The sequence below is a fragment of the Marmota flaviventris genome, chromosome 1 (assembly GCF_047511675.1).
Source record: "Marmota flaviventris isolate mMarFla1 chromosome 1, mMarFla1.hap1, whole genome shotgun sequence".
In the NCBI taxonomy this organism is placed as follows: domain Eukaryota; kingdom Metazoa; phylum Chordata; class Mammalia; order Rodentia; family Sciuridae; genus Marmota; species Marmota flaviventris.
In genome coordinates, this window is record NC_092498.1 from 185,904,786 (window position 1) to 185,932,624 (window position 27,839).

Here is a 27,839-nt window from a genome sequence, read left to right on the forward strand (position 1 = left end):
CAACCAATCACTAGCTATTGAATATATACTATTTCTCAAGTTCTCTCCTAGCCCTAGGATACTCATGTGACATTTACTAATATTTTTTTTTTTTTACTAAGCTGAAAATTGAAACACTTTCCACCAGTTGTTGGGCAACTATTGCCTTGGGTCTTTCCCTTACCCCACCCATATCCATTGTCTTCATTTTGGGGAAGCCATCCTGGATACTGCCTGGGGCCACCAACTTGTCTGCTATAGTTTGTGGGAGCTGGCCTCCCTGCCCATCCTTCTCCCCTGGCAGAGAGGCATGGATAACAGCAGGGAAGCCAGCTCCCTTGATGGTGGCACCGTGCACCCTAACCAGAAAGGCATAGTACCTGAACTCCCAAAGGCTGTGACCACTGACAGCAGACTGGAATTCCCTGATGTCATCCATGTAACCTCTACAGTAGAGTTACTATTTTTTAAAAAATATTTTTTAGTTGTTGTTGGACACAATACCTTTATTTTATTTATTTACTTTTACGTGGAGCTGAGGATCAAACCCAGGGTCTCGCATGTGCTATGCAAGCATTCTACCGCTGAGCCACAACCCCAGCCCAGTAGAATTACTATTTAATACTTTATTTTTATTTATTTTGGGGGGGATACTGGGGATTGAACTCAGGGGCACTCGACCAATGAGCCACATCCCTAGCCCTATTTTGCATTTTATGTAGGGACAGGGTCTCATTGAATTGCTTAGGCCTCACTTTTTGCTGAGACTGGCTCTGAACTCATGATCCTCCTCCCTCAGCCTCCTGAGCCGCTGGGATTACAGGTGTGCGCCACCGTTACTGGCTAATACTTAAGTATCACATTTGAATAGTGTAAAATAGAAGGAAAAGCAAAATACCAAAGATACCTGAAAGAGGGAGTATTTGGTATCTTTAAATCCACTAGGGGTGGCTTCCTTGACATGGGGGTACCTTACAGAAGGTTTCTAGGTTCAAGAAAAATTAAGGAGTAATGACATGGTGTCAGCAGCCCTAGACTAGTTTCAGAAAACCAGATCCCCAGGCTTCTCACTAGAAGCCATTGGGACATTATGGAAGTGTTCAATGCCAACCCAGTCACAGATATCTGCCTGAAGTACTTCCTGATGACTCAGCGCTAAGATAAATGCAAAGCCCTCATGTTGGGCTCCTTTCAGGTCTGGATTGGTCTTAAAATTTTTAAGTATTCTTGCCTTGCAAGTAGAAGGTCTCTTTTCCTTAGTCTTCTCCCACCAGTTCTTCCTTGGCCATTTTCTTTTCCCATAGAAGCTCCTTTGATTTCACTCCCAAGCTCACTGTTGTGGTGACACACTTGGGGTTCAGAAATTTATAGCTGGAAAGGATTTTGAAAATAAATTGCCCAGCCTATCATTTAGGAGATGAGAAACCTTCGCCCCTGGAGTTGGGACTCAGTAAAGTCCTCACAGTGGTAATGAGAAGGCTGCTGCCCAGGGGTTCAACCCCACAATTCCAGGGCTCTTTCTCTACTGAAAGGTCACATTTGAATGTAGTTTGTACTTCGGAAGCCCATTTTTACATTTGACAAATTTCGGATCACAGTTTTGTTTCCCAACCTATGACACCCCTCATTTTATTATTTTATTTTTTGAGGCTCCTAATTGTCGATTGGACAGATCCATGACTTTCAATCACAATGAATCCCACAGTGAGAAACTTTATTTATTCTCAGAATTCCTCAAAGAGAAAGTCTCATGTCAGCCTGATATGTCTCTAACACCTGCTCAGCTCCCATTTCAGCAAGGAGTGAGGAGGGCCCGGGGCTCCTGGCCCTTCAGTAGATCCAGTATCCAGTGAGAGTGAAATAACATCTGAATATTGTATTATTTGACTTTGTTTTATTTATTTTATGAGTACCTTCTCATGTGGACACTTGGTGCTGGTTTTCCAATTAAGTCAGAGATGAAAATTTTCCATTTTTAGTCATGTTAAAAGAAAAGGGAGGTATCAGCTGACATAAAAATATTAAATATTAACAGAAAATATTAAATAATGGGAATGTGCCCTATCGCCCATCATCACTAGATCCTCTAAGCAGTGTTCTCCCGGGGAGGAAAGTTTATTTTATACTTTGCAAGAGGAGAAGGCTTTGTTGGATGCAAACTTCTTTGAGACTCAGAGGACATTTCTGTTTACCCAAACTGTGTATAAAAATACCTTACCACTTACATTTTAGTCAGCAAGAATTCTACCACGGTGGAAATGATTTACTGAAACGTAGACCTTCTCCTGAAATCCTGCCAAATATCTGATTTGGAAAACCAAGAAGTCCTATTCAGTTTCTGTCGTCATTGTTACTGAGCCACACGGGCTGGCTAATTAGTGACATATAAAGTTCTTTAATTCTCTCTCCTTCTCTTCTTTTTTTCACTTGAGCATCATGAGATTGTTTTTCTCTGCTCCCTGGTCACTCATGAAGAATTTGCTGAACTGAATATTAGGTTTTTAATAAACAGGGAAGGTCACCTTTGCTCTGCCACACCTTTTCCACATGTACAGAAGAGGCCAGATCTCTCCTCCTGGCCCTGCTTCTTGGCAGAGGAGGAATGGAAGTTTCTGTAAATTGAGTTTGTGCATCTGGAAGCCAAAAGCGGTCCTGTGGGTATTTCTTGCAGGGGAAGGCAGGTTTTGAGGTGACCACTCCACAGAGATTCCATCAGGCTTGTAGAATACTTGTAACCTGGTATTTTAGATTCTGAGCCTATTTGTAGCTCCAGAGATATAAAAATAAACTGTGTTTTCTTGGAAAATGTCTGTGTAGGGGGAGGATAGGGGGACAAGAGTTGCAATCTTAAACCAGGCTTCCAGGCAGTTACAATTGAACCATGCCAGTAAAAATATGTGTATTTAGACACTAGAATCCGAGGGTGCCCACGGAAATATCCTACACAATGTGTGTTCCATGAGCTCTCCTTGTTAATGTGCTTAAAGGCTTACTTTCTACTCAGTACATCCACTGGTGTGTTTTTTTCCATTCAGAAGAATTATTTCTTGCATAGTAATAGTCATGTCACAACTGATAAAGTGAAATCCTGGCTTTTAATACATAGAGCAACAGAGAGGCTTCTGTTGGGTGATTAAAACAGAGAAAACAGATGGGAGGGGGCAGTGGTACACGATTGTAATCCCAATGGCTTGGGAGGCTGAGGTATAAGGATCACAAGTTTGAGGCCAGCCTCAGCAACTTAGAGAGGACCTAAGCAACTTAGTAAGACCCTGTCTCAAGATAAAAAATAAAAAGGGCTGGAGATGTGGCTCAGTGGTAAAGTTCCCCTGGGTTTAATCCCCAGTAACAGAGAGAGAGAGGGAGAGAGAGAGAGAGAGAGAAGGGGAGGGGAGGGGAGGGGAGGGGAGGAGAGGAGAGGGAGAAGATAGCAGATATGCCCTTCACCACTCATTATTTATTCATTGTGATTTCAATAAGCATCACTTGATTATCCATCATCTGCCAAGCAATATGCTAGAATGGGGGAGAGAAAGAGAACATTAAGAACCCTTGCTAGTAGATTCTCAAGTCTGCATTAATCCGTCAATGCTTCACAGAACTCAGGATAAATCTTTTCTTTTGTCAAAATATAATTTTCAAAAGTTAAAAAATAAAAACCAAAAGTATTCAGTAAGCACATGTCAAAAATGTATCTAACTCCTTGATGAGGGAAATAATAGATGTGAAGGCTAGTTCATAGGATGGTAGGAGAAAAATACCTGGGTAGTCAGGTAAGTAGATAGGTGTGGTACAAAGAAAGAATGCAAAGTTTGGGGGCTGGGGTTGTGGCTCAGCGGTAGAGCACTTGCCTACCACGAGCGAGGCCCTGGGTTCGATCCTCAGCATCACATAAAAATAAAATTAGTTAATTAAAGATATTGTATCTAACTACAACTGATATATATATCACAGAGAGAGAGAGAGAGAGAGAACGCAAAGTTAGGTGCAAATGTTATTTTTCATCTGGGCAGAAATCCTTTGTACTTACACTAGACAAAAATTTTTGTAAAATGCCAGTCCTCTGCAATTTTTATAGAGTCTAGGTCAAGGCTGGAGGTATAGTTTCATGACAGAACACTCACCTAGCATGCCCTGGGTTCAATCCCCAGTACCACCTAAATCAATAAATAATATTTTAAACAATTAGAATCTGGATTCACTCAGTAGTAAAAAGTATGTCAAACAAAGTTTTATTTCCAAAGATCATTCAGTGCTGCTGTCAGTTAGTGCTGCTGTACAGTGAGTGCTGCCCAGTAGAACTTTCTGCAGTGATGGAATTATTTTGTGTGTGGTTCAGTGCAGCAGCCGTCAGCCATGTGTGCCTGTTGAACATTTGAAATGTCGCTAGGACAACTGAGGACCTAAATTTTTTGTTTAATATTCATTTCATAATTTTGATTTAAATAGCCACATGTGGCTAATGGCTACCAAATTGGATGGCACACCTCCAATGTGCCATTAAATAGGCAGGCATTCATTTTTATGCTCTGTTTTCAATTTTGGATGCTTTTTTTCTAAACACTCTCTAGATTAAATCATATTTTAAATGTTATGATAGAAGCTAAATATATGAAAGAACTTGGAGAAGACTCCTTGAAAAGATCTGATTCTTGCAAGATGCAAATAATTTCTTTTGCAGATGCAATGCCTCGTATATTGGGTGTGTTGGTAGCGGGTTCACCTGAAGTTGTTCTGTTCAGCAAGGGAGCTAGTTAAGCTCAGGCAGTTTGGAGGGATCCCAACTCTGCATGATGTTTTCCAAATGAATCAGCTTGGTATTCATTTTCTTTTAGCAAGATAATAACAGTCTTGTCTAGTTTTGATTAAAAGGGGCTTTTGGGTTTACAACAAAGGGAGAGCTATTAATATTTCACAAGAGTTTTCAGGTTTTAATAAGTTAACTTTTCTGCTGCCCTCACTACATTACTCAAAGAAAAAAGCAGTGAATGCAATGGTAAGGTTGGGTCTGATTTCTCATGAAACTGAGCTGTTTCACTTAGTTTCTCATCCTCTTCTGGCTTACAGGGCTTTTTCCGCAGAAGTATTCAGAAGAACATGATTTACACTTGTCACCGAGATAAGAACTGTGTTATTAATAAAGTCACCAGGAATCGATGCCAGTACTGTCGACTCCAGAAGTGCTTTGAAGTGGGAATGTCCAAAGAATGTAAGTGGAATCTCAAAAAAAGTTTTCTTCCCCCCTGTTTGCCTTATCTATAAATATATTTGCTCAGCTTCCAAAGTCAAATCATGAAGGGCGACAGTTTGTAAAATTCAGACATGACACTAATGATACATGGCCAAGGGTAGATATAAACAGAGGTGGCCTGAAAGTGGAATAACTATGGAGATTTTCCGATAAAACTTGAGTGGCAGTTGGTGGAAGGCAGGAGTCAGGTGCTGTGGAAGGCAGATTTGTATTCAGAACAGTTACTGACTCTATATATTGCAGAGCTGTGAGTAACCCACACACACGACAAGCCACTTGGTGACTCCATTTCCTCATCTTGACAGTGGGAATGAGGATCTTTGTACCAGCAAGGATTAAAAATGAAGCGAAAAGCATGAATATTAGCAGAAGTACTAATTTGTCCTACTTTGGGAAGGATCGCATCACTTTCATTTCACAAGAAACATTTTGAAATTTGGGGCACTGACATTTTCCCCCAACTTGATTTTAGCTTCTTTCTTCCAAGTCACCTCTTTCGAGTGATAATACATTGTATTGATGCAAGAGAACATTTTAATAAAGTAAATGTTGGTGGTGGGTCCATAATCATCTCATAATGGGGGCTTGAAATATACACGCTTTAACATGGACAAGAATATATAGGCTACAAAAATTTTTCATTATTTCATTCTCCTTTTGATGCTTTCAAATCTAGGAAATAAGAAAGGGAAAGGTGAATAACTTGACGAGGCTAAGGAAGTCATAGGGACGGGTGGCAGGGGAAGAAGCACTTTCTGATTCCTTCCATCACCTGGCAATTTGTGAAGGTCCACTGTGTGCGTGAATCTCTGGACTGGGTGCTGTGCAGGGACTTTGGAGTTGCCTGAGGTGTGCTAGCATCCAATCAGAGTGTGGGATGAAAAGCCAGGCACCCCGACGACTCTGATCCTACAGTGGGTTTAGAAGAACCATGTAATGAATCAAGGGTTCCTTGAATTGGAACTTGGGAAATGGGATCCTGGGGAGAAGACTGACCAAAGAGGGAAAGCAGTATTGTTCTGTACCAAGCAGTATTGTTCTGAGGGTGTTAAGCTAAGACTGGCCTTCTGCTAGGAGCTGCGACTCAGGGATTGCAATGGATGTTTTTTTTGGTAGCAGATGTTTCTTGCAGCCATCTTTCCTAACTGCACTCAGATTTATTGGGTTTCTACACTTTAGGGTTGGGTGAGATTAACTCTGTTGTCTCAAGGCAGTTCCAGCCTCTTCTCTGATCTGGCCACAATTGTCAGTGCCTTGTGTGAATGAGAAACCAAAGCCAGTCCAGGAGAAGGCAATTCCACACTCATGCTCAGAATATTGGGATGGAAGCACCCTCCTCTCCAGTTACATTGAAACAGGGACGCGCATAGGTACCAGTGCCCGTTAGCTCTGCTCCCACTCCAGGAGAAGTCCACCCAAGGACAGAGCAGCTGTGAATAGGAAAATGGAAAGAAAGATATTAAGCCCTTAATAGCATCCTCGAATGGCTCAACCATTGGGCCGGGTGAAACACTGACTCCAGGCCATTTGGTTCTATTTACCTGGAAGTACCCATTAAGGCCTTTGGAGATGGGCTCCTGGTCATTTTTAGATTCCCCAGGAGCAAGAATAGGCTAGGTCATTAGTCAAGGAAGCATGCAGCGTGGACTGTTCCCTGCAGGACAGTTTTCCTGCAAGTTTTCATCCAGTTTCCTTTGACCTCTTCAAACTTAAGAGCTATTGAATTATTTGAAATCAATGAATGGGAGATTTGAAGCTAATATTCAATTATCTCTGGGCCCACATTCTAACACGAGAGAGAAAAGCATGACCTGAAATAGCCAGATTATTTCTAGGTGTGGACCTCACAGGATGGCCACCTCATGCTCCACTTTTGGTCTGACGTTCCCGTACCCGTGGATGTCGACACTGCCTTTCTGTGGGAGAATTTCAGTTCCAACTGAAATTATAAATGAGTAAGCCAGATGTGAATTCAGGGAAAATCAGTCCTTTTGCATTTATTTGGTGTGGGCCGGAGACCCATTTCCTGCTTACATTACTTAAAACCCATATCCTGCTGCTCTGTAAAAACTGGCAGCTTGGTTGGCAATTAAAAAAAAATAATGTTTACACCCACAGGAAAACTCTAGCTTCAACTCTCAAGGAACTTATCACCTTAATTAGATTTAAAAATATAGAAATGGGAAGAAAATGGGATCATTATGTCCAAGTACACAAAAATAAATATGTTTTTTTTTTTCTTGGAAGGAAATTGAAGGGGAAATAAACACTTGGCGCATAGGAATTGAGAGTCTAATAGAATATTTTTAAAGTTGAAACAGAGGGAAGCAGGCAAATATGAGAATCGGTAACCAATTATACCACAGTATGCACCACTGCAATGAACCCAAGATTAATAGATCCTTACAGAATGTGAGAAGTGAAAAGGGAGCTTGGAGATTGGTTTTCACTCCCCTCTTATTTGACATACAAGTACAGCGGGACCCAGAAAGGTGAACCTGTTTTCCCAGCAATCTCTGGCTAAAGACAGAACCAAGTCCACAATTCAAGTCTGCCCCCTCTCCTCACCCTTTTTCTGCCACAGAAGAATTAGCAAGATTCACTGTCTGTTCTTGCCCTAGGACATGCCAATACATGAGTATGTATCAGAACCCCTTGGATGAAAGTGACAGAAAACCCAGCTCAAACTGGCTTAAACTGGAAAAGAAAATCAGCACATGTAACTGAAAAGTCCAGAGGAATGCATCTGGATACAAGGATACATGTTGGTTTCCAGGGCATTTTCTCTCTTCAACCCTCACAGATGTTTTGTGGCATGTAGGCCTCCTTCTCTGGAAGATCTTCCCTGTGGCTGGCTATGGTGGACACCAGGAGTGCCCGGGTGGTCATCTATCTGGCAAAGGGAAAGGCTCTTAGGTCCTGAGCATCCCTCAAAGCCTAGAGATGCATCCTCACTGGTCTTACTTGGATCATATACCCAGCTATGGGTGCATTGCTTTGTCCATTGTCATTAGCTAGGTGTGGATCCTGAGTCAGCCCCCCAAGCCTAGAGTTAAGATTGATTCCACCTAAATCATAAGGGCCAGAGTATGCAGAACTGTTCCTCATTGAGGGATCAGAAGGACAGGAAGTGTGGCTAGATGGTACAGCACTTGCCGAACATGCATGAGGTATGGTCATAACTAACCACAAAGAGTGTTCTCTAAGTCCCAGGTACGGCACTAAACACCTTTAATGCTGCATCCCATCCATCCTGATGGCAGTCCTAGGAGATAGTTTATTTATAATTCTTCCTCTTTCCCTTTTGGCAGTTGTAGAAGCTGAGACACAGAGAGGTTAATTACCTTATTCAAGATAACACAGTTAGTAAGGGGCAGTGCTGGGGTTTAGATCAAGGCAGTTTGATGATAAAGTCTGTATTCAAACCGAAACATATACTACAAGCCATAAAAAGCAGCTTTTAAAACTCTGAATTACTTTTTCTACTCTATTTTATTGCCAGTGGTTAATAAAACAATAACCACACTCCTTGTTTTATATTAGAGATGTATTCCCTAGAAAATCATGTGCAAATTTAATTCTTATAGATCAAATTTGATTTTAAATGTGTAAGGGGATTTACTAGTAAAAGAAATCCTTTAACATGGCCTATTAGAAAGCTAGGATTATTTCAACATTTTCCTGTTTTGTAAATGCTGGTGGATTTGACTTATATTTTCCAAGGGCTTTATAGAGCCAGGGAAGCCTTTTTTAAAAAATTTTTTTCTTGCAGAGGAATAGTTGTCTGTCAGAGTGTGGAATTTGAGAGTGGTACTGGCAAGAGGAAAAAAATCAATTTTTAGCAGCATTCTAAAAGTGGTGCAAAAATTTATGAAGAATTGGAGAAGGAGGCAAAGGAAGCAAAATGAGCCCATGTCTAGTGATGAGCTTCTCCTGGTGGGGCAGGAGGCTTGTAACAACGCCACAACCCTGAGTCAAAACAAGAATTAAAAAAAAAAAAAAAACAGAAATGATATATGATGCTATAACATTTGGGATTGCGAAAGAGATGTCCAGGTATCCAGCTTAGGATACAGATGGACGGCTAATTGTCCATGATGTGGAAGGAGGTTTAAGATGATGCATTTGGAGACTATAGGAATAAGGCCCTAGAAAGCTCCATCCTATGCAGTTACAGAAATTCAAATGAATCCTTTGGATCCTTAAGGAAGGAGTCAGCAATTTTTTTGGGTACTGGGGATTTAACCCAGGGGCACTTTCCCACTGAGCTACCTCCAGTCCTTTTTATTTTGAGACAATTTCCCACTAAGATGCTTAGAGCCTTGCTAAATTGCTGAGGCTAGCCTCAAACTTGCAATCCTTTTGCCTCAGACTCCTAAGCCACTGGGATTATTGACATGCACCACTGCACCTGGCTAGGAAACTTTTTTTTTTTTTTTTTTTTTTTTTAAGACTAGACTTTTTAAAAATGTTTGAAATTTTAGAAAACATTTTTGGCTTTGTGGGCGATGTGATCCCTGCCATTCATAACACCAAAGCAGGCATAGAAAATATTTAAACAAACAAGCAGTCATAGAAAATATTTAAACAAACAACCAACAGTATTTAAACAAATATTTGAACAAAACATTTGTTTAACTTTATTTGACTTTAAATAAAACTGCATAAATAAAACTTTATAAAAACAGGACAAGGGGGTGGGGTTTGGCTGATTGGCTATAGATAGTACAGTGATGTCTCTTTTAAGAGGTGGATCTAGTGCCCGTGTATTCCACTTATGGCTGCTGGTCATCTCAATCTGTGCTCTCTAGTGGACACTATGCTTCTAGCCACACTGGATGGCAAATCTTATATATTATTTAGTACCCAACTCCTCCTCCTCCTCCTCCTCCAGGGGAACTCCAAGTGTCTGTAAAATGTCATTTCCTCCATGAAGCCTCCCCTCCACCCCACCCAACTCATGGAGGCACTGTTCTCCCCAGGTGCTTCCCAGAATCCCCATGGACCACAAACTCATTATATCACAGTGTCATTCTTCCCACTTCAGGTAGCTTTCCTGGCTTGTTTATAAACTCCCATAAACTCCCAAAGTATCCCTCTCTGCCTTTTGGCTAAAATCAATGTAGTGTTAAACTCCTGAAAAGTAAGCCTTATGCCATCTTTTCCTTTTAACCTCAAAACTTAGCACCATGCTTTGCTCAATAAACTTAGATTGGTCAGGAAAGTTAAATGTGGCCTTTTTTTTTCCAAAGGCCCAGCTTCTTTCTGGTTTCATTTTCTGAAAAGTCATCAGACACACAATTCTGGGTGTGTATCTACTCAAATAGTCGTCACTCACTTATCTGTTGAATAACCGAACAAGTTATTCCACTTCTCTAGGCTGGTGTTTTCTACCTGGAACATGAGTATTGACCAAGAGCCCAGGCGTGGCCTGAGAATTGATGCTTTTAATCCTGTTTGGACAACAGCGTCTCCACAAACTGCTTCCTCTTTCCAGTTCCCTCCCTGGAAGTCATTAGATCCTCTGGCCTGTTTGCCAGAGAGCAGGCGTCTTGTTTAACTGTGTAAGGCGAAAGCCCAGCTGAGCAGAGCAGCGGAGAGGGGCAAACGGAGGGGCTTGGGGCTCACCTTTGCCACAGCTTGGCTACCAAGTTGCTCAAGGGGACAAGAAGCAGGGCCCTGGGACAGGCTGCACATGGGGATCCAGAGGTCCAGAGGAAGATGGAAGACAGGGACTAGGGCAGAATCATGCTTTGTGAGCTGTGAGGAAGGGTCAGTAGTGGATCCTGAGGGCCTCTAACCTTTGAGCAGGTTCCTATGGCCACTGTCCTCTCAGGTTAGAGGACACACCTTGCACTTATAACAAACTTGCTATGGGAGGTACCACTCATGATCTATTTCTACTTTTCTTTCTGAAAACCGCAGATTCGCCAAGGGAACCTCTTTCTATTGCTTTTTGTGATTATATGTATGTGGCTTATGTCCTTGAGTGGTGGACAAAACGTATCTTTGGTTTTGTTTGAGGATGCTATGTAGTATTTATTTCACAGCATATTATTATTGTTGTTCTCTGACAGTCTCATAAATGTATTTGTAGAATAGAGCAATTGAATTATCTCTGAATTTAAGAGTCCCCAAGCACTCATTGTCACCCTCTCATTTGGGGCACATTGAGCTTAAAGACACTTTTTTTTTTTTACAAAGTCTATGAATGTCCCCTTGGGTCGACAGGATGGAATGAATGTGCTGCGTGCAGACGCTTAGAAACTTCTGCCAGAGAATTTTGTTGTTCTGGGCTTCTCTCTCATTTCCCGCTTAGTGTTAAACTTACATTAAAACAAACCTTTTGGAGCAAAGGCACTTAACCTCAGTTAAAATCACCTTTACTGGTGTACAAATTATATTGATGTGCTCGTTGGTTCTACTGCTGGATTTTACTGGCTTAATAACAAGGAAATTCATATTGCAAGTTGCCCTGTGTACTTGGGAAATTACATAAAAATCATCATCAGGACACTTAATGTCTTTCTAATTTTAGTTTATTTCTTCATTTGTTCCCATGTTACATCCCAGCTTGTTACTGCATTTCCAAGGTTCATTGTGATCATTTTGTTCTGCCCCACAGAGATGTACCATTAACCCCCACCCTCTCCTTTTGCTCCAAGACGCACAAATCCCTAAAGAGCACCCCCCCACACAAAAAATGTGTAAGTGAAGGCTGGAAACTTTGTATTTTTATATCTAAAAATGTTATAGAAATTGGAGAATAAAAATCTGCTGTCCTTTTCTACTTGCCAAATGTCAATGTTTTCCTGCATCCGTCTAGGAGATTAAAAAAAAAAAAAAGTGGATCCCATTTGGGCATCAGCTGACTAATGATGTCAGTGCCACTGTGGGACTTCAGGCCCATTAACACGCAGACTGGAGAGGAAGTATTAAAATTCCTTCAGCTTTACTAACACATTTCTCCCTACTGCCTGTCTCCTAGAGAGGGGACACTCAATATATTCTCACCTTAGAAAAATGAGAGATTTCTATTACAGAACAGAGCAAGAGAAAGAATAAGGGGCCCTGAAGTTTAGCCTGAGCCGGGTTTAGATCTAGCCCTGACCACGAGCTATCTCCACTTGAGCCAATTGCATAATTTTGTTTCAACTGCAAAGAGCAAACTCACACGTGGATATTGTGCCAGCAACCGTGCAGGGTGGTTTTGTGGATCCAACTTCATGAGGGTAATGCCTTTAACACCACGCTTGGCACACAGTCGGTGCTAAAAAGTGGCAGCCATTCTCTCAGATTCTTTGGTGGTGACACAGTTTTGTGCAGCCATTGTTGCTGGCAGAGCTTTTTGTTGTTATAACTACAGCCTTGATTTTACTTTTGGAGAAAAGGGAAGAGAGGAACCTCATTTGGTTTTGAATTTTTTTTAATACCACAATATAGATGGACAGACCCAAATATTATGTCAAAGCATTAAACGTGAAGTTGTCCAGCATGCTTCCTAAAAATAAATAACCACCTTCCTCAGCTACTGTAAACCAGGAGACAGATGGCTTATTTGCTGGGAGAGTCCGAGACATGTGTAATCAGAGAATGGGAAAGTATCCTGGTATCATGGAACCCAACTCCAGGGAGAAAACCGAACTAGGGTGTTAGAAAGGATGCTGCCCCCTTCCTGCATGAGTCATCTCAAGGTGAGGCCATCAGGGTCTCCCGGGCAGTGCTGAGTCACCACGGAGGCAAAGCCTTCCCTCCCTCCTAGCACCTTCCTTTCTTGTCTGATTTGGCACCTTCCATGTCTCCTCGTGCTTTATTTGGGACTTTTGTGACCTTTGGATCTGTCATCTCCCCTCTCCAACCAAATCTTACTCACCCTTTGGCCTCTTCAGCAGGACTGTTTTTGCCACCAGCCATTATGAGAAGAAAGCCAAGAAGGACATCATTGGTACCATGACAGTTGATGGTCACAAAGTACTTTACCAGAGGCACAGTGCCTATGACAGCTTTCTGTTGCTGTGACAAAGACTTGAGATAATCAACAGGAGGGAGAGGTTTATTTTGGCTCATGGTTTTAGAAGTTTCATTTCATGGTTGGCTGGTTCCATTGGTTTGGGGCATGTGGTGAGACAGAACTACATGGGAGGAAGTATGTGGTAGAGCAAAGTTACTTACCGCAGGGCCACTAGGAAGCAAAGTGAGAGAGAGAGGGAGGGGAGGGGTCTGAGTTCCCCATATCCCCTTCAAGGGCACACCTAATGACCTAACTTCCTTCCACTAAGCCCCACCTCCTGAAGGCTCCACTGGCTACCATAGACCACAACATCAACATTTGAGTCTTTGGAGGATATTTTATTTTATTTGTGATTTTGGTACTGGGAATTGAACCAAGGAGTGCTTTACTACTGAGCTACAACCCTGCTCTTTTTATTTTTTATTTTGAGACAGGGTCTCACCAAGTGCATGAGGCTCTGGCCTTGAACTTGTGATCCTCCTGCCTCAACCTTCAGTTCTACAAATAGCAAATATTACTGGCCTGAACCACCATGCTTAGCTGGAGGACATTTTAGATCCAAAGTATAGCAGGAGCCCAAGACTTCACGTGATTCTGTCCGGTGGCTAGGACAGCTATGCTATTCATCCTCCATTTCTGAGATTCAGAGAGATAAGGAAACCTGCCTAAAGTCATACTGCTATATAACACCACTGCATCTTAATTTCAATCCCAGAATTCTTTGATCTACACTTTGCTTCTCTAACAATGACGTTCTTGCATATGGTCAAGGCTACCTACAAGTTTTTGGTTTCTTCACCCATATTTGCTCCTAAATCGAGTATTCTATCTTGTAAATGTGATTTGATACATACACTAGTCTAATGCAGTACTTTTCTATAAACTACACACAGTAATATGAAATATAATTTTAGAGCATGTTGAAGTTGGCATGGAATAGTATCAAGTTGTATGAAGTTATTCCCTATTCAATATTCATTTCATCTTTTATTACCAGTGAGAAAATCTCAGATTGATGCCAGTGTATCCTTAATTAATACTTTTCAAACTTTTCTTAATCTCTCTTTTTAACAGAAAAAAGATAGGCAAAAATATGTAGGTAGGATTGAATTGTAATTATTTCAGAGATCTGCAAATGTTTTTTGAAATGGTTATACATAGTTAATATTTTCAACCTTTTAGGGCTACGTGGAAATAGTTTTAGCTATTCTGCTCTTTCAGCATGAGAACTTCAAAATTGAGCATGATTTTATTCCAAGGAAACTTTATTTGCAACAACAGACCATTGACATGAAAACCCTTTTTATTTTTAACCTTTGCATTTATGAGAAATGATACTAATTTTCCCTTTATGGTTTTAGTACCAAAATCTTAATTTTACTTGAGCAAAAAGAAAATCAATTGAAAATGAAATCATAAGAGAATAGGAGTATGGGAATAAGTGAAAAATTGTGAAGGAATGGGGTGAAGTTTAGGAAACCCTGCTTTTATCATTAGCTGGTCAAATGTTCTTGAGTCTTATCAAGGATGGAAACAGCCCAGAGCTGCAGTCTGGGCCCCCTCCAGAGTTCCTGTGGTACCTTGATTGCTGGTCATTTCCCCCCAGGGCTGTCTCTGTCCTGCTGCATTTCTCCCTACCCTTCCTCACCTCCCAAGCTGTGCACAATTTTTTGGACAATTGGGTCTTGCTTTTCTTGGATCCTTGGAGTTTAGTCTTATCCCTATAAAACAAAGGATCTCTGAATGGGTCGGTCTTCACAGTGGGATTTAAAGCACCCTGGTGAACTGATAGAGGGCATATGAGAAGCAGGGAGCCCCCACATTGCTCTGTTTACTCATGGTAGCCTTGCAGCTTATAGCATAGGCTCAAGGGGCAGCCTGGGTTCAGATCCCAGCCTGCCCTTGGCTCTGTGTGTTCTTGCGCAGGTTTTGATGATCTGTGTGCTTCATCGTCTTTGTCTGTGACATGAAGATAATAATAGTACCTACTTCATGTGGCTATTGTAAGGAGTAGATGAGTGAATATGTGGCAGGGACTAAAAACAGTGCTTAGCTAAGTGTTAGCTCCTGTTACTATTCCTCCTACCATGCCACTGAGCCATCCTGGCCTCCAAAAAAAATAGCTTATTTGATCATCACTGGTTCTTAGTAACTGCAGAGTACAGCTAATGCTCCTTCTGGCCCAGTGGTCCATTTACTCAAAATAAGAAGTATTCTTGAACTCGAAATTAGCCATTGGGGGCTCAGATCTACACCCACAAAGCAAAGTGATAGGTAGATGGGACCAGGGGCAAAGCTGCAGTTCTGAGCCAGATGATCCCATGCTGGGACTCATGGCCCTTTCTTGCTGACAGAATTGGCTCCAATGTCTCAGCGTGGGCACAACCCAGCACAGTTGTCTCAGTCTGCCCGGATGCTGCTCTCTTGTCACACTCCCCCAGAGTGCTGTGCACCAGCCACGAGGAGCTACTCGGTGTCAGGTGTTGCAGCCTCAGGGTGTGTGTGTTGCTCTCTCTGCCTGTGCTGCTCTTCCCCTGCTCTTCTTCAAGCACCGTCGTCCTAAATAAGCACGCATACACACCTGCACTCAGATGCAAGCACACACACAAAACACACTTTGCTAACAGCAAAGACTCTGTGTGGGCCACTCGCCAAGGTCCAGTGTGACGGCACCTCTGTTGAGATGACTTTCAGAGTCTCACTGTTCTAAAACCTAGGAGGTCGTGTGTGTGTGTGTGTGTGTGTGTGTGTGTGTATGCATGCAGGCACATGTTAGAAAGAGAACGTACCTCACGAGGAGCTCTCTGCTACTGGCTCTAAGTACCTTGAGGGCAGGAATAGAGTCTGATTCTTGCTTGGTTCCTCAATGCTTCGTACTAGAAAGATATTTCTGGAATGCATTGGAAGTAAGAGGTACTTAAGGACTGGAGATTCTGAGTCGGTAGCTTTTGGCTGATTTTTCCAAGAGTTAGAGATTTGAATCACATGAACTTAAATATAAGTTCAAGAAAACTTTAGGTCCCATTGATTTAATGAACCCATTTCCATTTTCTCTCTTTTCCTACTTTGCATCTCATGAATAATAATAGCATGTTACCCTCTCACGACATGACAACCCAGTGTTTGTTCCATGGTGGATATGACCAGATAAAGCTTAGAAATATGTTGTCTTAGAGATTTGTTTTCTCTTAAAACTGTACACGTGCACACACACATGCACAAATATTTCATCGAATCTATAATATGTTAAGATGCACTATTATTTTATGTACCCCTAAAACAGAAACAAAACCAATGAAGCTTAGATACATCAAAGATGGCAAGACACGTGGCGATTTCGGAGAGGGAGATACCAGATACGAACCCTAGAAGAAAAAGGAAGCATCTCACGTTCTAGGCTGGAAATATTCTGTTTTCATCTTGAGCTATTTTTCAATCTGCTTTAAATAGACATTGATAAAACCTTGGTGCCCAAAGACAATCCCCAGCACAGAGAGTTGGCTGAATAAATATGCAAGTGCTTCTAAAATAGCTGGCAGAAAGCCCTTTGTTTGGAAACAAATGTCTCTGTGAAAATAGCAACCCCAAAATTCTCCCGCAGTCCCTATGTTCTGGGGTGATGAACATGGCCCTTTAAGTACTTTCTCCTGGTGACAGCAATTCTCTGGAGGGTGGCTACCTAAATTGCTCAATAAATCCATGCATAGAGTACAGTCTGGAATTTGCTCTTCCTGGAGTGGCATCGAGCTCTTAACCCCTGTCCCTTCTCCCTCTGCCATTGCAAAATATTAACTATCTCAGTTCAGTTCCTTCTTGTATCCTTCTCCCTTTGCAGCTAGAAGACAGAGTTGAGCAATTATCTGATGAAGTAGATTAATGGAGACAGGCATCTCTTAATGCTGGGGCTCAGCAAAGAGCCTCTTTCCTCAAGAGAAGGACTGTTGTTGTCTCAGATGCACACTCGGTTGCACCAACACTTGATTTGACCATTATTCACTAGCTCCACGATTAAAAAAAAAAATCCTGTTGTTTTATTTTCAGAATGATCTTAGAACAGAAATGTTGTATTGATGTAGAAAATGCAATTCCCCCTTTTGCTCTTTTGGAGGAAGAACTTACACCATCACTTGGTCTGACTTGTCAATGCATATTTGGATTCAGCCACGTTGTGTAAATCTTTAAATAGAACTAAGGAATGTCACTGCCATTTCCAAATGGATCGTTCAGGAGCCAGTCATGATATGGCCCTTCCAGAGGGAAAGATTCAAGTTGCTTCTAGTAAACTCTGTCGACTGGGGAGATTAAATGAGGGCAGGAGACAATTGAGTACAAAATGGAATGAGTGAAGGATTCCCACTTTGTCTCCTGGAAGTGTCGGACAAAGCCCTTGAGCAATTTTAAACGGAATGGAAACTTGGCTATGGTGCCCTTGGACTTTGAGCTCTCAGAAATCTGAAAATACGCAGGCTCCAGTGTCCTCTAAGGCACAGCTGAGTGAGTTGTTTCAGAAAGGGGCCCATCAGGGCTTCATCCTGGTGTGGAGATGGCCTTCCCCACATTCCCCCGGATGATCATTCTTCCAGGTGTACAGAATGCAGAGGCCCATTTTGGTTTTACACAGAGTGTCTTCTGTGTAGCTCTGTGCTCCCTAATAACACAACTATGTCCATCACATTGAAATGTGGTTCTTCCCTCCACCCAAATAACTAACTTTAAAAGGTCTGACGATGGCAGATGTTGGGGAAATGGAAAGCAACTAGAATTCTCCTATGTGGCTGGTAGAAGTGTAAATCAAACCAAAATTTGGAAAATGATTTTGGCAGAAGAATTGCAGATGTTTCGGATACTGAGATTGGAGAAGAAATGTCTCCTGTGGGTTCTTATAAAAAGAATATGGAAGGCATCATTTAGGATGTCCTTGACATTTTTTTTTCATTGCTCTTTTTTGATGACATCTTTCCATGTAGTTAAATCTCATCTGTTTTCCAAGCTGGAATAAAAATGACATAGAAAAACAAGATGATCTTTATGGCCTTAGGTCCCAAAAGAAGTAATGATGGGCATGAAATTGAAGAGAGTACAATAAATGATGTCCTCTTCAAAACAAGAGATGACTCTTCTGTTCATTCCATTTCAAATTTTTTTCACTTAAAAGTTCTCTCCTTCAAATATCGTCTTTCTAGATATCATCTTGGTTTCTATTTGATTTTTGTTTTTAAGGTTAAAAAATCAACCATGTATTTTAGAACCTTCTTCTCCCTCATGAACATTTTTTTCTCTTTATGAACTTATATATCTTAATGGCACAGACCTTAAGTGCACTGTTTGATTAGTTTTGATAAATACTTTCATCCTTTGAACCCCTCCAAAGTCAAAATATTAGAAAGAGGTCCGTGGGAGCTTCTGAGGTTGGGCATTCCATATCTGAGTCTGGGTGGTAGTTTTACTTAAAGTCAAGTGATCCGTTACAGTGTATAAGAATTCTACTTGCTCCATATTCTTGCCAAATCTTGATATTTCAGCTTTTTTTTTTTTGGTGGGGTAGTAGTGGGAATTGAATTCGACCACTGAGTCACATCCCCAGATCTATTTTGTATTTTATTTAGCGACAGGGTCTCCCTGAGTTGCTTAGCACCTCGCTTTTGCTGAGGCTGACTTTGAATTTACAATCCTCCTGCTTCAGCCTCCCGAGCCTCTGGGATTACAGGCATGCGCCACTGCATGCAGCAATATTTCAGCTTTTAAATTTTAGACATTTCACTGGGTATGAAGTGGCATCTTATTGTGGTTTTAGTTTGCATTTTCCTAATGACTAAAGATATTAGATTTCTTTTTAATTTATCAAAAACTCACTTTATTGTCAAGTTAGAAAATATAAAACAAAATTATGCGAAATTTGATCTTGTATTTATAAAGATATGAAGTTTGAAAGATAGAGCTCAAAATGGTAAAAGCTATTGTTCTTTTTCTGAGCTTATCTAAATTTTTATTTTATTACTTAATTGTATTGCATATTAGTTTTAACATAAATAGCAAAGCTGTCTTCGAAGGGGGGGTTAACTCAGACTAAAATGAGGTAGAACTTTGATTTTACTAAGCTTCCATCACTTGTAGTAACATTGATCATTGACAGTGCTTTAAATGGATATGGTTGAGAAAATTGATCACAATACTGCTATTGCCTTTACTTCTCATTTGTTTTATCAGAGAGGATCAAATCCATTCTTATGTACTTAGACATCTTGGTTCCTGCAGATAGCATCTATATTATTTGTTTCCATTACTATAATAAAATACCTAAGGCTGGGTGATTTATAAAGAAAAGAGATTTATTTAGCTCACAGTTCAGGAAGTTTAAGAATGCAGGCTTTTTTTTTTTTTTTTCCTTCTCCCAGTACTGGGGAGTGAACTCAGGGCCTTGAGCATGTTAGGCAAGCACTGTACCATTAACTCACATTTCCAACCCCAGGCTTGCTTTTTTATGATAACGTTACCATGAGAATCACCTCGGATCCCAGAAGAACTACAACAGTTCCTTCTGAGGGCAGCACTTCCAGTGACCTGGCCACCTCCCACTAAGTCCACCACCTCTCACATTATTACACTGAGAATCAAGCTACTGCCTTGGGGACACATCCAAACTACATCCAAAATCCAGAAATACCTTCATTGACTTCAACATGAAAGACTTTCACCAGGGGCATCAAACTTCAGCCTGCAGGCCAAATCTGGCCTGCTGCCTGTTTTTAGCAATAGCAATAAAACTTTATTGGAATACAGCCGCATATGTTCATTTATGTGTTGTCTGCTGGTGCCTCTTTGCCATAGCAACACAAATCGAGTCGTGATAGAACTACATAGCCTGCACAGCCTAAAATATTTACAGTCTGGCTCTTCACAGAAAAACTTCGCCAACCACTGCCACAATCTATTGACTCTCTTTAAATTTTCTATTTTAATTCAGACTCTGATTATGAGAGTTCAGTTCCGTGCCAAACATATGCACAATTCAGAGCTGCAGCCTTCTTTTCTATCCAATTTGTAAAATCTACTAGTGGTAACATGCCTTACGATTATATATTATTATCTTGATCACTCATTGGGGACCTTCTGATTTTACTGTCGGACTGAACGTTGATAAATGAATCCTCTCCCAGTTTCACTGCACAATCTAGTCACTTTAGGTGCAAGAAAAACCCAAGGAGTCCGTCCTGCATAGAATGCAGCTAACTGTAATGTCATGTCGTTCTTAAAACACAGAGGAGAACTTAGACATCTGAGATGCATAACTCCTTTTTTGAAAAAGATAAAATGACTAGGGACTGTGAACAGATGAGCCTGATCTTTCTAGAAACTGGCTCTGAAGGCAGTTCTAGAATAGGAAAGAGAAAAATACTGTGCACAGTGGCACTAGAGTTGGAAAGGATAAATAATTGCCAGATGACTTTTTTTTTTCTTTTTAGTCAAAATGGCTATATGCTATATAAAACCTCACCCATTTAGAGCCATACATTATATGTAATGAAATGCTTTTAAGAGTTACATCCAGCTCATGACAAACTTATTACCTTTCACTGATGCCTTTCACAAACAAAAGACATGTAGAACAAATCCACTTAAGCCAACTAGCATGGCACACTGGGCCATTCTAAATGCGGACTCCAAGATAGAGTGGCTGGTCCCTGCCTACGTTTTGTCACCTGTAACATGGAGATACATACCCTTCTTGGCTTTAAGGGAAGTTGTAAGAACAAAATTCAGGAGTATCAAAAAAATGTAAAAGCACTTTGAAAAACCAAATTGCTTTAGAAACAGAAACAGTTGTGAGCATTATTGGTTCAGAGACTGCAAGCATGTTCCCCTAGCAGCCCATCAGGACAGGGCCTTGCTGTCATCCCAAGGCCCACGGCACCAGGACTTCCTCTCTGGGCCATGCAGATCCTGTCTGCAGTGAGAAACACATGCTGTGCTATTCTTGTCTCAGTAGAATTTCCCGGCCTACTTAGCTTTCCAACTTTGCCCAACTAAAAGATAGAGCCTTTTTTTTTTTTTTAAGAGTTATCTCCAGGATCTAACTCTATGCAAACATCCAGACTCCTCACCCAGGTTTCTGTTCTAAGGGTGACTCAACATGTGAACTTCGCCGCTGCTTTGAGCTATTCCTGGTTTCTCTTACAGTTTCTAGGATGTACGGGGGGCGAAAAATGAGAAATGAGAATCCACTGGGGCTTTGGTTCCATTAGTATACAGGAGAAGCGATCCATGCACTAGGCATGAGCATATTCCCTTGGTCTAAATATAATGGCAGTCTGTTAGAAAAGCACTACACTGTGAATCCAAAATGTGAGACCCAGGAGCTAGCCATACCCTGAGCTGGGTGACCATAAGACAGGTCACTTAACCTCTCTGGGTGCTATCCATCTGTTAAACAAGGGCATCGAGGCAATGACTGGTAAGAACCCTTCCAGACCTCGCACCATCTGAGACAATAGACTCATAACATCCTTTAATTAGAGTCAGTAAAATCTCTTCATTGAAAATCATATTTGCTTCCAGGACATAATTACAGTGAAACCTAATTCATACTGTGCTCTGCTCCTAATAAAGTAGACAGAGAGTTGCTAAGTGGTTTTCGAACATAATGATGTGCCAAGATTGACTTTTCTCGCTGCTTTTGTCTCACATGTCACCTTTTTTAATGTGGGGATCTGTGCACATTTCTGGCATGGCGTGCTCTAAAGGAGTGTCACTGTTCTAAAGATGAAATACCTGAGGCACGAAGGAGCTAATGATCTTAACCAAGAAAATATGAAAACAAAACAAAAACTTGAAACAAAAGTGGTTGAGAGGAAGACCTCTGTGCTTGGTGTGGAGATTAATTATATTACGCACTTTTTATTTTCTAGGGTTCTTGCATGAATATGTAGGGTTTTTTTGTTTTTTGTTTTTTGTTGTTGTTTTTTTTTTTGTTTGTTTGTTTTTTTGCAATGCTGGGGACTGAACCCAGGGCTTGTGCATAGGAGGCAAGCACTCTACTAACTGAGCTGTATCCCCAGCCCGAATATGTAGATTGTTAAGACCATTGGAGGACTTATCTCTGCTCTGTCACTCTGGTTGGAAGGGAGAAGCTAAGAGGATGGGCCTTAGGCTAAAAGGCAGAGAGAGCAGGGCACAGATTGAGTCTGTGATGCTATATATCCATCACCACTCCCCAAGTCCCAAGTACTGGCTTCCCATCCTCAACATTACAGGCTTTAACACTTCAGAGGAAATAAGTTTGGCTCCTTTTGGAGACAGCATTTGGAGGAGGGAGCAAAGGAGAAAGGGGAGGGGCAAAGAAAGAGAACACGGGGAAGGTCAGGCTGGGAATCAGCCGCAGTACAGAAGTCGCATCTGGAAGCCAGCACTGGACAATGAGAGGTCCTGGGCATCTTTATTCCCAAGAGGCCCCTGTCCTGCCCTCCTGACTGCACCTCTACCACACCTGGGGCTGTTGGTCTTACAGGTTATGGGATTCTTGGCTCAAGGCTCTGTCCACAGAGCAGGAGATCCAGGATGGCCAGTCCCCAGGTGTGACTTCCAGCAGGCACAGGATAAGGAACAGAGTCACACAGGATCAGAATCCTGTTTAAGTGTTCTCCTGTTTTATGGGGCTGTCCAGAAAGTCCTGTAAGTCACCAGGGCTCATATTTTACACATGGAAATGTTTGGCTTGGTCACAACTTTTCTCAAACGCCCAGTGTTCAACACACAGTGGGATCAGAATAGACATGAGCCTAAAGGTATTGATAATATCGCTGATTACCAATAAGTTTTGCAGATGGGATCAGAAGCATGGCCTCTTTATATAAGAGAGAAGGCAGATGTCTGCCTACAGGAGTGGTTCTTTGTCTTTGTTTGTATTTGATTTCTGGTCTATGGTACAAGTCAAATCTTTATAAATAGGGAGGTTTTGTTTTGTTCAGGTGCAGATGTTATTGGTGCTTCAAGAAGTAAAGAGTGAATTTTTTTTTTCTTTTTTGCAAACTGAGAGATCCTTTCATGATCTGGGTAACCACATCCTGGTAGTTTGGTCTCAGCAGATATCATTAAAGGCAAAGAAGATCCTATTTAATGACTCAGGAATACAAGATTTATGGAAATATAATGACTTGGCCATTGATGGCCGATAAGCACTTGTGCAATGAATGCAACCTGGCTAGTCTGACCCTGAGGGAAGTTCCTTTATTGCTACAGCATCTTACTTTCTAGAGAGCATTTTCACCAGCTGATATGAAAACATTATGGTTTAGAAGCTTCTAGAAGTCAGGGACCATGTCTCCCCACACACTTTTCATGCTTCCCTCAGAGAAAGTGTCACAAATGCTTTTTGGAAATGATGAGAAAATGGCACACTTATGTCCTTATTTGAATAAAGAATTAGCCCTAAGTCACAATTGTAGAATTAAAGAGGGTGGGAGGGAGGATAAATGTAAAACTTCTGCAGTCATTTTTTACATACTCTTTTTCTCCTGCAAAGGACCAGTTAGTCACAATGCACACTTTTGAAAATGAGCCATTTTTAGCAATAGAAGGGGGGGAAAAGACCTCTCATTCCCATTCCTATATAAAGTTCAATTTGAAAACTGCCTCTTAAAAAGTTGTAGCCTTACATCCTGTGGGCAATGCCTAAGGCTGATGCACATCGAATTTTCCATGGGCTTCGATGAAGAAATTTGTTTAAAAAGTGAAGGGAATTCTTAAAGTGTCCAAGATGAATTCTGATATCAGAACTAAATGGAATGTGGCCTTTCCCCTCTGCACAGCGTGTGGCTGATAGAAACACGCACTTTCGGAGGAGTTTGCGTGTGGGCAGTCACCTAACATAACAGTTCTAATGGACTCAGAAAGACGCGCGACCAAATCGTGGCGACCTACTTTAGTTACCACGGCACCAGGCATAAATGTTCATTTGAAAGTACTTGAAAAATCAGATTGAACAAAAAGTACTTTTAAAGTCAAGGTCAGGATGGTCAGGATGTTGGCCAGAAAAATAGGCTCCAAGGGATAATTTAATCAGAACCTTTCTCCCGCAGGAATTAGGGTTGGTTTTGAGAAGTACCAGCAGTGTCGCCTTTACCATTATCTTCCTCATCTTGATGGGAATTGAGATGAGGCTTCTAAGTAATTGAGTGCAAATCTCTTTCATCTTAGGGAGCTTTAAGGAATTAAACCACAGACTAACAAACACCTTCAAAGGAAGTCCGTCCTCTCGCCCTCTTTCTCTCCCCGCTCCTCTGTTTTCTCTTTCTTTTTTCTTCTGTACGTTGTTGAAAAAAAGTTTTCTTTCATGGCTCCTGGGAACAAAATCAGAAATTATATTTCATGTGGAAATTTTCAATTTTCAGTTTATTGCATAACATCATAAAGTGTACCGACACATCTCTTCAAAAAGTGCATATGCTGTTGATGTTAAATGGAGAGGGGAAAATAGAACATGCCAAGATATTTCTATCATAGAGAATTCCCAGGATGCTGGGTGATCCTGCCCATCTTGTAGGCAAAAACAAAATCAGCAAAACTAAAGCCTGGTATGGTTCTGGGGTGGAGACGGTGGGGGTGGGGGGACGAAGGGGCCAAGGGTACTGGTGTGGAGGAAGTGAAGACAGCATGCTGGAAGAGGACTAAGGGTAGACACTGTCACCAGAGTGCCCATCAGCAAGCTCCTCGAGGTCAGAAAATTCATCTTCATTGTCTTTGTAAGCAAACGAAGTTTCTGGCTCCTGCCTTCATGAATTCACTCATTTATTCACAAATTTCCTGACACTTTCAACAACCCGTATTTATTGTGTGTCTACTATGCTGGATGCTCTTTTAGCTTAGAGTCAACATTCAAAGACAGAGTTCCTTGAAGTTATGGAGCTCCTTTCCTGTTCAGGGTTAGAGAGAGGGGAGACAGGTGTAAGTTGTAAGCCATTTTATATGATATAGAAGTTGGTCCTCATGGCTTAAAACTGTGCTGTCACATGAGACATCAAGAAAGTATAGAGCAGAGCATTATGGAGTGGATGTGGGAGCTGTTTTATACAGGGTGATCATGGAAGGTTTGTCTGGGAAGGTGACATTTGGGCAGAGACCTACAGAAAGTGAGGGAGCAAGCCAGGCAGAGGTTAAGGAAAGAGTGTTCCAGGCAGAGGGACAGAAAGATGCAAAGAAGGGTCTCTGTGCTCTGTGCTGGGGGTGAAGTGGTAAACAGCTTCGTGGCTAATGCTCTTGGCAGTTTGTTCTGTAGGAAGGGTAGACATTAAATTGGGAATCAAAGAATATGTAGTGGAAAGTCAAGCTACAATTAAATAGGGGAAGAGACTTGGGATTGGCTAATGGAAGAAGGCCTCTCTGAGGGAGGATGAAGAGGAGAGAGAACTGACCATGCATATGGAGAGGAGGGGAGGGTATCACAGATGACCCCAAGGCTTCATTGAGCCTAAAGTCTTCTAGGAACCCAAATGAAAGAAGATACCAAGGCTGGGACATGGTGATCCCGAGCAGAAGTAAGAGGAGGCCAGAGGCCATTGCTCTTGGACTCACTGGAAGCAGTTTGATTCTTGTTCTCAGTGTAATATGGCACCATTGATCAGTGATAAACATTGAACAACATGATCACAGTAGCAGTCTGAAAATATCGATGGTTCAGTCTGCTATGCAATAGATTGAGGAAAGGGCTGGGAATAAAAGTGGAGTGACTAATTAAGAAGTCCAGGCAAGAGTTGATGGTGGCTTAGGCAAAGGGCGTAACAGTGGGGTCAAAGGAAGTGAATGGATTTTGATGAATAAAATGGACATGGAACCAACGTGATATGATGCATAAAAGGCACATTGAGAATGTTGGATGGATGGATGAGTAAATGGGTAAGTAAATGAGTGGATGAGTTGATGGGTAGCCACTAGTTCTCTGTTCTCCAGCATGCTTTTGATGGCCAGTCTCAAAATTTAATGAGAGCAGGGTGGTATCTAAGGTGGTATTTAGTGCTATTCCCCTCCCTCAGGTGGTCCTTAGTTTCCTATGACTCTGTACTCGTGATGTTAGTGGTGGAGTTCATCTGGTGAAGGTATACGGTATTTAGCAATGATCTTGCCAGAAAACCTTTCTTGTGGTTAAGCATGCAACTAGGAGGAGTGTGTGTGTGTGTATGAGGAGAGAGAGAGCGAGAGAGAGTGATTGAATGATGGATGGATTGATTCAGAGCCAGCAGAGGGAATGGTTGAGTTGCTTAGAGGGATGATTTTCAAACAGATGATGCACATCAGTCATCTGGAGATTTTAATAAAATGCACATCCTGATTCTGAAATTCTGACAAGCTTCAACATCATGCTGATGCTTTTGGTCTTCAAACCCCACTTTGAGTAGCAGTCATCAGCAAATGGCTAGATTGCAAATATTTTCAGCCCCTCAGGCCCTATGGTCTCTGTCACAACTGCTCAACTCTTTCATCATAACATTAAAGCCCTCATAGACCCTACCTATGGGAATGGATGTGGCTGAATTCCAATAAAACTTTATTATAAAATTAGGTAGTGGGCCAGTCCACCAAGGCTGACCGTGCCTTGGAAAGTGGGGATCAAGGACTAAAGAGAAAGCATTAAAGATAGAGTTAGTGGGAAAACTGGGAACAATGAAAGTAGGAAAATGAGAAAAGATGGAAGAAGGGGAGAGGGGACAAGAAGAAGGAATAAAGAAAAGCCAAGAAGAAAGAGCAGAGCCCAAGACAAGAAGAAGAGTCCTCTTAATTTAGAAAATCTGCCCACAAGCCCTTCAGATGAGTTGGGCCAGGAGTCTGCAGGGGGCTCAGTGTGTTCCTGCAGGGAACGGGCATGAGTGAAGGGGGAGAGCACCTTGTAGCTCACGGACATGGAAGAGGAGCCTCTGAGGTGCTTCAGGTGATGTGATGGGGCAGCTAGCTGCTAAAGGGACCACGAGCTGCCAAACACAGCAGGAAATGTAGAGAACCAGCCTCCCTCGCCCAGGTACCTGCCCACTCCCCTTCCTAGAGTGGAAGAAGTTTTAACATAGAAAATGATCTCTTCCTACAAAGCAGAAAAGAAGTGGGCAGCATCCCCTACCCCAGCCTAACTGGGCTCTTGACTCACTATTTCCTGGCAGAGGGCTTTTGCCATTCCTCAGTATCTGTGAGGTCAGTATCCCAGATACCCCTGGCACCTCCACTCCATGTTCCTGTGTCTGTGATCCTCAGATCACAGGAAGCAAGTAGAGAAGCAGCTTCTGCAGAGACATGTGTTGGTCTAGGCACCGTGCCAGCTGCTCTTGATAGGCAACTTCAGTTCATCTCTGGGCTGTCCCGTGAGGTCAGTGCCATCCAGCCTCTTGTAAGGATGAGGAACCGAAAGCATTGAGAAGGCAGGCCACAGCAGGTCAGTGGCAGGAATGTTTCCCTGCAAGACCCAGATGTACAGGCGAGAAGCTCCAGGGTCTGCTTTATCTAGCCAGCCCTTCAAATTCTGGTTTTCTGTGGTATTTTAGGTGGCCAAAAGTTTGCATCTCAGCCCTAAGCTGTTCACTGTTCTAGCATCGTTTCTTGGTGAGGCAAAGGCTTAACTGA

The 27,839-nt window shown here is 41.9% G+C and overlaps 1 protein-coding gene across 2 annotated transcripts in view; it reads left to right on the forward strand.

Moving 5' to 3' along the window:
• Positions 1-27,839, forward strand: part of Rarb (retinoic acid receptor beta) — a 163,345-nt gene that overhangs the window by 65,323 nt on the left and 70,183 nt on the right. For both annotated transcript variants that reach the window (XM_027932017.2, XM_027932019.2), the window contains exon 3: positions 5,047-5,188. In XM_027932017.2, coding sequence (XP_027787818.1) covers positions 5,047-5,188 — 142 coding nt within the window. The remainder of the gene's footprint in view (positions 1-5,046; positions 5,189-27,839) is intronic.